Genomic DNA, 15,079 nt, shown 5'->3' on the forward strand with positions numbered 1-15,079 from the left:
GGAACCTGTTCAGATGCTGTGGACCAGCTAGACCATTTCCTTTTAACATTAAAATTATATTTTGTATTAAAAAAAAATTATTTATTAAAAAATTTTGAACAAAATGATACTTATGCTACTACTAGATTTAGGTTATATTTAATAAACTTTTTTTTTTGAATTTAGGTAAACGGTTATCTGAACAAAAAAATAAAAATTAAATTTGTTGACTCTGAAGTCAGTCTAGAATTGTGCAAAAACATTTTAACATGTTGCAAGGTAGACAAAGCCTGTGGGTCACCAACTAAAAAACAATTATTTAGGTTACAAAACGATGTTATGGCATAAACATGAATGGGGGCACTGTTGTACCATGGTCAAGAGGATTATAAAGACCAAAGAATATGACGCTAGGAAATGGAATGGGGTGCAGTCTGAAGGTAGGGACTCACAGGGGCACCCCTGCTAATGAGAGGGTGGTTCGCTGAGGTGGGCCAACCTTGATGACAGACTGGGGACCCCCCCCTGAGTTCATGGGAAAATAAAAGACAAAGACCCTTCCCCAAGGAAGGGCTGGACCCTCTCCCTTCCTTGGGGAGAGGGTACAGTTAGAGGCAATGGTAACATAAAAGATCAAATCCCAGCCTACTGGGATACCTGTATAGGGCATGGCATAGCCGAATCCTGCGGAGTCCCGGGAGGTTAGAGGCGAGGCAACAACTGAGGATGCACAATGCTGGTCCATCCTAACTGGAATAAAGAAAAAAAAAAGGTTATAAAACTAAAAAATAAGCAGTAAACTAAATAATGGTATTTATTTTTATCTTTAAACATTTTTTCTTGCTTGATAAACAAGAAAATATAGCTTTAGCGCTATACTAAAATAAAAAAAATAGGAAAATATTTTTTAAGTTATAGCACTTTTTCAGAGCAGTAACTAAATTGTCAATTCCTAAAAATTACATAAATTAGTACCTAATTAAATTATCTTTTCACATAAAAAGAAACAACAGCTTATTAATTTTATTCCTTTACACAAATTCAATACAAGTGTGAAGCATGCACTAATAAAATTTGAAAAACTATTATAAAAATAGTTCTTTATCAGTAACTTTTTTTTTTTTTGAAAAAATATTGCTACAAAAGTTAACAATACTAATCATTTCTTACATTTAAAATACTTTAACATCAGTAGTTCAGAATAAATAGTTGTCAAGTAATAAAGTTAGTTTTTTTTTAATAGGCACTGTTTGTAACAATGACTAAACACAGTAAAAAAGATGTAATATATTTTCAAATAATGTAATTTTTTGTGACTAGGTCTTAGATATTCATCAGTTCTGACATTTTTTAAATATATAGAGGGCAAGAAAATATTTTTACTTTTAATTTTACTTAATATCATGTTTATTTTATTTTCATTGTTAAATCAGTTATTAATTTATAAATTTTATCATAAAGCATGTATTTTTATGACTAGATTTTTATCTCTGTCTGAAATAAAGATAAATGTAGGTATTTTATACATATATACGAAGTAAAATCTCTCTTGAGTGATGTATTGGCCTGTACTTTAATACATATACTTTAATAAAAAAACCACTCATACCAGCCTCCATTCCTCTACAAGGAACTGAGTTTGAATCCTCATAAAGATAGATATTTTTCATATATTAAAAATTGATCTATCAGTGTGTCACTATATCTGGGTGTCAGCCAGTTGTTTCAAAAGTAAATAAATTAATACTATTCAGTAAAAAATGTACTACTATAATTGCTACCAAATAACTGTTCATGCACAACATAATAATATTTAATGTTACACATAAATCCAAACCAAATAAATATTAATTTAATCAACATTACATAATAAATTAACATTTAATGAAAAATATCAAACTGAAATTAATGTTAGGTCTAACTTTGCCCAGTAGCCAAGTATTTAGATTTTCTACTTAATAAAATTTGGGTTTTTGTGCAACACCTAAATGAGGAAACAGAGTCCTCATTTTGGTTCTTTAATCTTAATGGTTAACACTGAACAAGGATAGATATGACAGCTGACTGAGTTTTAGCAAAACCTTGTAAATACACCAAAGAATGGGAAAGTGTTAAATGAAAAATGTTTGGTGTTGATATAGATTTCACAATTAGTATAAAGTGAGATAAGCAATTCTACTGAAAAAAAGAACTTCATGGTCCTACATGGCAGCCACCTGATGCTCTAACTCTCTCAGATCAAAGTATTCTTACCCAGGATGAGAGATTCATATTACCCATAATTTTTTTAACATTGACCAGTAAAATATTACCAAAATGAATTGAATTACTCCAGAAATAAAACAGCCGTCAAGAATGGGTTCAGAATTCTTAAGGAACACCTCTCTCATCCTTGGAATTGTGTGCAATGTGTTAACTACAAATTTCAACCAGACCCAGTGGATATTAAAATTACAAGAGTAAGTTAATTATTATCCGCAATTTAGTTATTTTTTTGGTAGTACTGTCGTGTTACGTAGATGACGCATGTGTGGTTTAATTGTTGTTATGTCTGTGCAGGTTTGATGCTGCTAGGTTAGTTCCATTATCACTGCCCTGCCGTTAACCATGGATGCTCTGCTTTCTGTTTGCACCAAAGAAGAACAACGTTCAGTGATCCATTTTTTGTGGTCGAAAAGTGTATCAGGGGCCAAAATTCATCGAAGACTTTCGGTACAGTACGGGAACAGAATGTTGCCACAACAGAGTGTCTAGGAGTGGATTGAAAAATTAAAAAATGATCGCATAAGTGTTACACATGATGAAGGAGTTGGACAACTGTTTACAGCTACAAATGAGGAAAACATTGAGCGTGCACATGACATGGTTTTCTTAGATAGACAAGTAACTATTGATGAAGTGGCACATCGTCTGCAAATTAGTCACGGTTCTGCCTACGAAATCATCCACAACAGGCTTGGGTTTCATAAAGTCTGTGCAAGATGGGTCCCAAAACGACTCACACAGTTGCATAAACAAACACGCTTGGACATCTGCCAAAAACATTTAGATCGCTATGGTAACGAACGGGACATCTTCTTAGACAGAATCATCACTGGTGACGAAACATGGATCCATCATTACAAGCCAGAGAGTAAACAGCAGATATGGAATGGAAACATCCAAATTCACCCTGCAAAAAAAAAGTTCAAGACCCAACCATCTGCAGGAAAACTGATGCTTAGATTTTTTGGGACTCATAAGGCTCAGTGCTGAACATTACGAGGAGAGGGGCATGACAATAAACAGTCTGCGTTACAGTGAGATGCTTACTGCCAAGCTGAAGCCTGCAATTCGAAGCAAACGCTGAGGACTGCTGTCAAAAGGTGTTGTGTTGTTGCACAACAGTGCCCGTCCACATACTGCAGCCCACACTGCTGAAACGCTCCAGAAACTCAACTTTGAAGTACTGGCTCATCCTCCGTACAGTCTTGATTTTGCCCCTTCCGACTACCATGTTTGGTTCACTCAAAGTGGCATTAAGGGGCCTTTGATTTACCTCAGATGAAACAGCGAAAGAAGCGGTGCATTCCTGGCTCGCAGCTCAATCGAAAACCTTTTTTTATGAGGACACAGGAAGCTTGTGCAACAATGGACCAAGTGCGTTGAAATGCAAGGGGACTATGTTGAAAAATGATGTACATGTAAGTTTCATATTTGTATTGCAAAAAAATTTATAACTATTGCGGATAATAATTGACTTACCCTCATATATTTAGCAGATAATAAATACTCAGGTACATAAACGATAAAAAAAGTCAATAAGTGAGGTAGATTAATATTTTGTAAGTATTAAGTACAGAGTTTCAAATGTAGAATGCCCTGTCACATCCAAAAAATTTCTAATTAATACTTAAAACTAATTATGGTATTTTAGATGAACACAGATAAAAAATTAATTAAATGTAAAAATATTAAAGAAGCTTGTTTTGATTATAAACTAAATATTACTGGAAGAAGAGCTACCTACAAAAACAATAAATAGCTCACCAGAAAATTAGTTTCTGTAGATAACTACTGTTAAATATTATTGGATGCAATATTACTGTTTAAATGTGCTAATTTAACTATTTCCTTTAAGTAATAGTTTTTAATGCTGTGTTATGTCAATTTGTACATAAAAAACAATACACTGCTATATTCAAGATAAAATCTTTACTGAAAAATTATAATTTAAAATACATTGTACATATATAAAGAACATAAAACTCAATGAGTTGTACTCAATCTTAGGCAGTTAAGATAACACAAGGTAGTTTAATCCCTGCCAAAGGTACCTGCCGATACCTTCTCTGGTTACTAGTGGAAACATCATACTACCAGACCCAGAGATATGAAAGCAAAGGTATAGGCAAGGGTTGTCCTAGCTCCTTCCCATATTGCAGAGGGAAACTACTTTTTGGTGGTCCTGGCACTAATGAAGTAGGCTAGAGCTAGGCAACCTGAAACCAGACCTCCAAGGTTGTGAATGTTGAGGTGGGCTAAAAACCCACTTCAGAAAAAGACCGAGTTATGAAACACCAACAACTAGCCTCAGATGCATGACAGGACATGTAGATTAAAAAATCATATACATTCAAACAAATTTAAGACTTGGAACATGGAATATGTTAACTTTAGCAATACCAAGATAAAGCAATATTCTGGCAGAAGAAATGAGTAATTAAAAAATTGATATAGTTACTTTGTAAGAGATTATATGGCCTTAAGCTGGAAAAATAAGCATAAAAAATTACATTGTGTAATTTAGTAGCACTGAAACAGGTGACTTCTGTGGAGGAGTTACAGTTATTTTTCTACAAATAAAAGGATGGAAAGGCTGTGATGAAATTTGAGGCCAAAAACAAAAGAATGCACAATATTAGATTTAGGGATAGATTTAATAGTACATCAATTACAAGTCTATATGCACCCACTGAAGAAGCAGATTATGATCATGTTACTTCATTCTATAAAACGCTAGAGCAAGAGTGGAATAAGCTACCAAATTATCATATATGATAATGTTGGGTAATGCAAATGCTAAGGTAGGGAAGGAGAATTTAAGGAAGCATGTTGTGGGAAGAGAAAGCCTTAATGATTCATCAAATGACAATGGGGTCAGACTTCTCATTTTGGCAATAATAGGAGATATGGAAGTGGTTAGCAGCACACACGTCTTCCAAAAAAAAAAAAAAATACACACAGAGACTTGGTATTCAACAGATGATGCCACAAAGAACCAAACAGACCATGTCCTTATTGATCATAAGCATACAAGCACCATAACAGATGTTCACAGCTTAAAAGGAGCTGAATTTGGATCACACCACAACCTAGTGCAGGTGAAATTTAACCAAAGAATAAGTGTAGAAAAACAAAAGAAGCAAAGCAATAACAAGATGATAGTGTAGAAAACTTAAAAGAAAAAAAAAACATTGAGGAATTTTTAAATAAAGCTGGCAAACAAATCCAAATTTTTGAAGAAACAAAGAGTTCAGGAGAGAGTAGAATAGAAAAATGGATAAATTTACAGAATCCAGTCTGTGAGTATACATGTCAGTTAGGGAAAGAAGTCAAACAAATCACGGTTTGATGATGTGCAGCAAGAGTCTGGTAGGAAGAAAGAAAGTTAAAGATATTTGGCTGTAGACACAAAATAAATTTGATCAAGAAAACTACAAAATCCAACTGAAAGAAACTATCAGAACATTAAGAAAGAAAAAACGAGAATGGATTGATAAAGTAATAGATAGAAAGAGGAAGATCATAGTGCTAACAATACAATAAACTTTTATCATACCATCAGATTCTTTAAGAAAGATTACAATGCCTGTGGAGTAAATGGAGAAGACGAAGGAGATGAGAAGAGCGGTTAGGAATGCCTAAATGTGCAGGTCCGGATCCTAAATCCATCACAAGAAGACGTAAAGGAAGCAATTCAAGAAATTAAAAACAAAAAGGCCCCAGATGAAGATGGTATAACAGCAGAGATATTGAAAACAGTCAAGGAGGGCAGAACTTAATGTCTGCACAAATTGTTAGTGGAAATCTGGGAGAAAGAAATTGTGCCAGAGGAATGGAAAGAGTCTATTATCATATCCATTCTCAAAAAAGGACCAACACTCTTGCAATAATTACAAGGTAATAGCTTTACTGAACTATGTACAAAATCCTTTCCATGGTAACACAAAAATATATACAGACTCAATTAACAGGGGAACATCAGGTGGTTTTATCAAAGCAAGATCAACAACAGACCAAGTGTTTATTTTAAGGGATTCATAAGTAAATATAAGGTTTGATAAAAAATACATGGAATTTTAGTCATTCTCAAAAAATCTTCAGTACCTCTGGTTTGCAACCTTCGATATGGCATTCAGCTCCTTCAGTGATTCTGTTTTTATCTTTTCAATGTTGGCAAAACGTCATCCTCTCATGATCCTTTTCAACTTGGGGAATAGGAAGTCACAAGGGGCTTTGGAGAACAAAAAATGTAAAAATTTTGCATTTTTTTGAGATATATAGAGTTCAATACAGAACTCAATAGAATTCAATAAAGTGGTGCATAATTTATTTATAAACTTTGTTAAAGCTTATGACAGCTTAATTTGCAAGGAAACATGGGATAAAATGCAATGCTTTGGAATTCCTGATAATCTGATTAGATTAGCCAGCGTGAGTGTACTAAACTCCAAGTGTAAAATCAAAGTAAATTGTATAGTCTCTTCATTTTTGAAGTAAATATAGAAGTGAGTCAAGATGAGGTTATCAATTCTTTTTAATTTAGTTCTAAAAGGAACACTACAGAAATTAAGAACAGTAATCGGAGAATAAGCATAGGTACTAATATAAATGTGGATCTGAAAGAAATAGTCAAAACCTTAATTAAATAAGCAGATTTTGTAGGTCTTAGAATTAATGATTCCAAGATAAAACTCATACAATTTGGTAGAAAAAAATGAACAACCACAAAACAATCAGAACAAATCCAGGTTGCAGACCACATTTTTTTTTTTACTAGTTTAAGAAATAATAGGAGTCATGCTGTCATCTAATAATAGTAATGAAAGTGAGATCCAAAATAAATGTAACCATACAGCTAAAATAAAAGACCATACAGCTATGTCCAGGTTACTGTCGAAGAGTAACAAGATTCGGATTTATAAAACAGTCATAGGCCAGAATTAACATATGGAGCTGAAAATTGGATCCTTAACAAGAAAGAAGAGCAGAAATTTATCATTCATGAGAACAAAGTTCTATGAAAAATTTTTCGTCCTACATATAAAAATAGTGAATGAAGAATAAGGGACAACAGAAAAATAAGAGAAATTTATAGAGAAATCCAGATATTGTAGTGGAGGTCAAGAGCAGAAGATTAAGATGGGCAGGGCATGTCATAAGAAAGGAGGAAAATCTATGCTGAGAAAGGTTTGGCATGGAAAACCAGCAGGGAAAAGACAAACATCAAGTTACTAGGATAAGTCCAGGAAGATATGAAGTCATTGAATATAACAGAAGAAGTGATGAGAGAGAGACCTACATGATGCAACATGCTGTTGAGGCCAAATACCAGCTAGGGTATTAAATGGCCATGGAAATAAGTAATTAAGTAGTTTTTAATTATAATAAAAATATTGTATAATATAGTAGTATTCAATAATACTATAATACTCACTAATATCGTAAATGGCTCTTTTACTTTTATTTATTTACTATTAAGAATACTCTCTATTGATTTCAAGCCACCAAAGCACATTATTATGGACACTCATCTCACAGCATGTATAATACTACATCTCACAGTAGACTACATAGGCTAGAAATAAAACCAGTTTCCTGAAATACTCTTGTATTCACCATACTATTTTACTTGTAGAGTACAGTGGAAAGTATTTAAAGAGAAAAATAGATAATGAAAAATATTGATAAACTCAAAATATTAGACATTCTGACAAGTTGATATTTACAAATATAATTTGTACATATAAAAACATTTTTAGCTGAAAAATATAGGGAAAATGAAAAAATGCATTAAAGTTTCTGTCTAGATAAACTGCGTAAATAAATATAGGCAATTACATACATCTACAAACATTTTTAAATGAGAATCCATTCAAATTCAAAGAGAAAAAGTGAATACAGTTCTGTACACCATATCTGTAATATGTTCCTGCTACTTTATAAATACACTGATAAATCAATGTCTTTCCTGCATCACTTTATTCATTCTTCCACAAAATAAAATAATATACACCAAACATTAGCTATCATTCAGTCATACAATACAGTTGGCCACTTTCAGGTAAACTTCTTAAAGAGTTTTACAGTAATACTGCTGTCAATGTTCCAGATGTTTGCAATTTTTTTAAAAAAAAGATGAAAACCTATGTTTTGTTTTCAATTCAAAACTGCTTTTGCTTCAAACTGTATTTTCTTTGAGCTAAGAAATTGTAAACCTGAAGAAAGTGAAAGTCAACCTAATCTTTCTGAAATTCTTTGCTACAGAAACATAACAGTGCTGCATCTTTTAATTGATGTTGCACCTTAGCATTGGAAATATGCAGCTACTTAGTTTACCAGACTGTTCAACATTTTACATATATTAGTTTAAGCCTCGATTCTTTTAAATCTCTAGGATTTGTTTTACCAGTAAACATTTCATAACTGACTTATTATGTCAACTATCAAATCTGTAAAGTGGGAATTGAAACTGACAAGTTTTTTACTGCTTTGAACTTACTAATATAAGTAAACAGAAACACTATAAAACATAAGTAATTTGTAACAATATAAACTTGGAAACTAATTTTTTGTCAACCCCTTACAAACAGTTTTACACTAAGTTTATATGACCAGTAAGTAATAAATCAAATTCTCTAGCAAAGAAAAATCACAATGGTAAGACTAGCATTTTATGTTCATTAAGTCTTTAACAGAAACTACATGGCAAAACCAATTTTCAAACTAGCCCGTTTAGCCAGTTTTGAACTTATATAAATCAGATGAAAATATCTTTTCATGACAAATAGACCACTTTAATATTTTTTATGCATATAACCACCAATAAATAAAAAAACTACTATAATTTAATCTTTTCTATTTGTAAGCATCCACTTTTTATTACAATATTTATTTTAAAATTGTTTTTATATAATATCTATGATTTTAATTATGTAATTAACAGTAAAGTTAAACTTACAACCATTAATTAAATTAAATAAAAACATGCCAATATGGCACATAAAATGCATTTTATATATATAAATAGAAAATTTTATTGTGATACTTTAATAGTCTGTGGAGTATAACAATGATTAAGACATAACCTAACAATATACTGTACCATTCTCTAAGACTATTTCTCTCTCTCTTTGCCCAATAAAAAGTAGTGATATATCTTTATGTAGATAACTTTACCACACTGCTAAGTTTTGAACAAAAAAATATTTTTTTATAAATGAATATTAAAAAAAATAAATACTACACACTCATTCTTTTATGTTAAATAAAAATGTATATGACCATAGCACTAAATACAAATTATACAACTAACACAATAATATAAAGTCATAAAATTTTTCAGCTAGACAAAGTTACAAAAGTTACTTTTTTTTTTTTTTAATAACAATTTCGTAAAAGAAAATTTAAGTAAATACCAGATACCTTTTTACCACTTGAATGTAATTCCACACACGAAAAAAATACATTCATGTTTGTGCAGAAAATGCATTTCCATCAATACTTTGTTTAACAAAAATGTATCACATATAATTATCACAAAAAATAACTACCACCTGTCACATTTATGATATAACAATTGCTATAACTTAAAAGTAAGATTTCAAATTGAATATAATTATGAAATTTTAACTTTAAAACAAATTTAACAAATAAATAAACAACAAAATAATGCTAATTACTCTTTACACATCATCTCTTTAATACTGTAAATATTATACACGTTAAAAATAAAATAAATTTAAAAAAGAATACATTTTTAACAAATCAGTTATTAACAACTATTACAACTAATCAAATTTCTTTCTAAGTTTATTTTTTAAGATGACAGGTACAAGTGATAAAACTGCAAATATTCCAAGTAAAATAACTGACGTCCATGACCATGTACCAGATGTTGATGTCAAAACCAATAATGTTTGACCAGCTTGGATGGCAAGAAAAGATGGAGGTGCAACTCCTATAACAAAAAAAAAAAAAAACAACATAAAGTATCAAAATTAGAAAATAGTGATAAAAATTACACACAACACAAACATTAGTACAACTTCTATAATTTACATTTACTAGCTTTGTGGACTGAAAAACCACACCTGAAAATTAATATATAATATAAAACCAATAAAAAGACATTGTAGTAAAAACAACATAATCATATTTTAAACATGTTTTATATTTCTTGCCAAATTAAAATCAAACTTACCAACCCTTAAGGAATTAAGCATCAAATTCAAAACAAAAATTAATGATTTAGAAAAATTTTTATTTCTGGGCATTTTTGTTTTTTGTAGTCAGTTTTTTAAATGTATTTTATATAACTTTTTTTATTTAGCCATAACATGTCAAAAAAACTGCCGCTATAAAACAATGAATCAAAATTGAAAAATCTGATCAAAATATAAAAAGGAAAGCAAAGAAACAACAAAAACACAAACATGTTTGAGCACTTTACCTCTAGTTTATACACATATAAATTAAAATCACTAGAATAGTGCCTTTGAAGTATTAAACATACTTTATATGTGTTCTTACAAAATCCATAAAAAAAAGGATGGAATGTGGGTTTGTTTGTTTGTTATATGTGCTCACATTTTGATTTTAGCTGCTATTGGCGCAGAGTGAACCAATGGTGGTGCACCAGGCAGTTGTGTGGAGTGCAATTATATTTATGTTTTGGGATATAAAAAAGGAAAATATTGGGAGTTAGAGCTGTGTTAAAAAATCACAACTCAAAAAACAGCTAAAAATGTTCAGGATTTTGACGCTTTTGTTGTTGTTAGTAGGCTAAATTCATGAACGTTATTTAGTTACAATTAGCCAAAACATTTAACAAAATCATGTGCAATGAAATATAAACCGTGTAACATTTTCACAGTGGGCCGAAGGCCCCCCTTTTTTCTAGTATTTTTAAATCAAGACTCTTTTCAAGTTTTTTTTTTTAAACTTACTTTTTACAAAATGGGCACAACAGAAATTTTACATTTATTTTCTAGACATTTCTTATGAAAATATGTTGGATATCAGAATAGTATATGAGTATAAAGCTGTGTATAATTATAATAATCCATTACTATGCAATGGATGAAGATAACACATTAAAAATATCTTCAAATCATCTATTTTACAAACCATATAATTTTTTTAAAAACCTTCCATTTCAATTTGGAACAAAATTATTACCAGAAATTTCCTCTAAGAGATAAGACAAGAATAACTGAAAACATAATCATGGCATTTGGTAATTCAGGCTTGAAAATAAAAAAAAAACATGGGTCAAATTGAGAACCTTCCCAGTTTTTTAAGGCTGTAAAGAATTTATCAAAACAAGTAAAATATTATACACTACTATCAAGTGAAATATTTATTTATTTTTTTTAATGAAGAATATATCATATGAATAGAAGAGTACCTGTAAATTAAAGTTCTTAACATTTATTGACTCTGTATTATTGAAGTTTGGTTTTATGATTATTCCTCCTTTTTGCAGTAATATCACGTGAGTGTTGTAGGAGCATATTATTAATGTAAGTTACCATCCTCTGAATGCCAAAGTTATTTGTTTCTTTTGATGTGTTTGCAACCTTAATCCATATCATCTTTCAGGATTATCATTATTAATATCTTTATTTATTATTAGCGTAATGTGTGGTCAGTCAGTTTCTATTGTTCTTCAGTAAAATATAAGCATGATATATTAAAAATAAATAATTCTGTAAACAACTATCACTACAGAGAAACATACCCCTTAAAAATTAGCTAAAGCAAAAAAAAAAGCTAAAGTAAGTCATTAACAGTTAAAAATTTTGAACGAAACAGATTGTTGACTAATTGCAGGTTAGATAACAGCCACTCTACTGTTGTATTCATTTATTTCATTTATAAGTGGTAGTCAGTGGAATTATATTAATTGTATTTTGTTCATCAAAACATAACAGCATTAGACAATACAGGCGACAACAGTCATACAAAAAAAAAATTCACAGCTACTCCCAGAATAACAAGACACTATATTTAGGAAAATATAGAACTGAAATTGTTTCCTGTCATTTTTTTTAAATAATGCTGCAAATTAGCCAGCATATCATGCCCATTGAATTGAAGGTTAAATTCATCCCTATAAACAAAAGCTTCACTTTGTCCACCAAAGCAGAATGGGCTGTACAATAACATTATTACTTCAAAAAAGCAATTATGTATCTCAGGAGCCTTACGTTCATAACACTTAAATTGTTTGGTTTATACTATAAATTAACAAAATAAGGAAAATTTTTATTTGGGAAACAATTATAAATACTTGCAGTTAATATATTAAAAAAAAAAAAAAAAAAAATTATACTACCAATAAGGCAATTTAGCCAATATGGTAGTAGTTCAAGCTCAGTAACATCTAGTAACTTGCTTATTAAATATTGCAATATTATCCTTACTCCATGCAATTTCTTAGGTGCTCACCTCTGAGGCAGTTCACAAATTGCATTACAATCTCATGCTGGAAATGTTAACTGAAATCATTTAGGATCCTTATGTATTATTTTTTTCTAATTTAATATTTTTGCAGTTGCTCTACTCCACTCTCTAGCTGATATCAATGAGACATTGATAATGTATATATTCCAACAGAAAATTATTACCTGTAAGAGAATTTTAAACTTGGTCTACAGAAAACAAAAGTCATAAATTGGGCAAATAACTGGCATGAATGCAATCAATTTTTAATATGGCAATACATCATATATTTCTATAAAAAATCTGATAAATTACTTTATATAAAATTAAACTGACCAATAAATGTTCCAAGCCAGAAGGGAAACAATGGTACATTGATGACTGGGGCAGCAATGTTTATAAACCAGTTTGGTAGAAAAGGAGTCATCCGCAAAAACAATATGTAATTTAGTATATTGTCGTTATGTTTTAAGACCTGTCAAAAGATAAAATTACAGTTTATCACAATTATATACTATAATTCCTGTAATTATAAGGCAAGGCTGTAAATGAAGCCAGTCTTATCAGCTATTACAGTTAAAGCTTCTTTAGATTTTCACAGTTAAAAAAATAAAATAAAATAGATAACAATAACAGTCGTAAAAGTTGAAATAAAACTGACAACTACTACAAGCAATGACTACGCCACCTGTAATTTAATTTAGCAATGCCTGTTAATTATTTCATTTGATGAAATATAATAAATTTCACATGTAAATGATAGTACATATTCACACAAATATCTACTTGTGATGTAACATTTAATCATTATGGGGAAAATAATATTTATCTAATTAGGCAAAGAATTGAGAAAGTTCTGCAAAGTAGATTATGAAAAATAAAGTATACTGTTACTAAATAACAGATTATTATCACCTTTCCTTTCAATCAGGAAGGCTCTTGGTTTGAATTCCAATCAGACAAGGCGTTTTTTCACACACTATAAAATGTTCTATCATATTAATATGCATACCTTGACTATTTTCAGTCTCCTTTTGTGATCTTTAATCTTTGAAGCTCTATTTTTATACTAGTTTATTAAATATCAAATTACAATCTCTGTAAGAAATGACATCATAAACAGAAGCAACGGATTTAAACTCAATAATCTACCCTTAACATCAGTGCGGGCTTCAGATCCACACTTGGTTTGGACCAATGGTTCAACTAGAAGTTATCTGTCCCAATTTTTAATATAATTGTAACATTCCATCTTTTAATCTCAGAATTTTTAAAATTTAATTATTTCAAAAAAATCTTAAATAAAACTTTTGATATTTACTCTCTACTTTTGATTACTTTACTATATTAGTAATATTAATCTGACCCACATATAAAAATGGAATATTTATAAGTCATTTTTAATAAATGACAATTTAAACAAATTTAATTGCCTTATACTTTCTTTTTAAAATTTTCTTCTGATAAAAAAGCAAGAATTCTAATGAGATGAATATATAACTACATATTATAAAGATTGCGTCAGGGATAATAGGTATCCAACTTCACAAGTAACAATGAAAGCCATTGTTAATTATTCCAGCTTTTGTCTGAAATGATCAGAGAAAACAAGGTAAAAACCTTCATCAGAGCAATATCACAAAGGACAAACTTTAATTGCATTAAGGAAAGATGCTCTAGAAATAGCTTTGAAATTGAACAGCCACACACTTCAAGTCCAGACAGTTTTGAATTTGAAAAGTTTGAAGGATTAGTTTGAAGCACAAAAGTAAAACTGCAGACTGACTTTCTCACAGATAAGAATTTTTCAAACTTTTCATTTGTGTTTAACTGTAATATAAAATAGATTTGAGATAAAATTCATTAATTATTCAGTTTATATAAGAATAAAAAATAATTTATTCAAATTAAAATATATCTTTTTGAATATAATATGTTTACCAATTTTGTCTATCAACATGAGCAATAAAAATGTCTTTTATCTTTCTCATTTTATAATATAGTTGAATCATTTGTGTAATTTAATTTTTGTAATTACATCTATATTATACAGTATCCAGAATGTATAGTTACAGCTTTTATTTAACATATACTTAATAATAAAACAATTCACACTAAAATCATACATATAAAGAGGGGTTACATCTAACCCTGGTCAAGAGATAGATCATCATACAAATTAAATGAGCATGCAGAAAATTCAGGCATATTAAGTTGAGTATAATTAAAAAACATATCAATAAGTTGCCACTGCTGAGGAAGATCTTTAATTTGATTGTAAATTGGTCAGTAGATATTTTAGATCTTCAGGTATTTAATACATGGCCAAAGAACATAAGCTTAAGTATTATGATGCATAATATGAGAATAGTTTCCCCATCGATTTGACAGA

The 15,079-nt window shown here is 30.1% G+C and overlaps 1 protein-coding gene across 3 annotated transcripts in view; it reads right to left on the bottom strand.

Annotated features, from left to right (window-relative positions):
* Window positions 1-778: 778 nt before the first annotated feature.
* Window positions 779-15,079, bottom strand: part of LOC142319453 (transmembrane protein 41 homolog) — a 43,883-nt gene continuing 29,582 nt past the window's right edge. For all 3 annotated transcript variants that reach the window (XM_075356759.1, XM_075356761.1, XM_075356760.1), the window contains exons 5-6: window positions 13,024-13,162; window positions 779-10,201 (exon numbers count right to left, since the gene is read on the bottom strand). In XM_075356759.1, the coding sequence (XP_075212874.1) occupies window positions 10,032-10,201; window positions 13,024-13,162 (309 nt within the window). In that variant the 3' untranslated portion in view covers window positions 779-10,031. The remainder of the gene's footprint in view (window positions 10,202-13,023; window positions 13,163-15,079) is intronic.

The sequence above is a fragment of the Lycorma delicatula genome, chromosome 2, assembly GCF_047948215.1.
Source record: "Lycorma delicatula isolate Av1 chromosome 2, ASM4794821v1, whole genome shotgun sequence".
NCBI classification, from domain to species: Eukaryota; Metazoa; Arthropoda; class Insecta; order Hemiptera; family Fulgoridae; genus Lycorma; species Lycorma delicatula.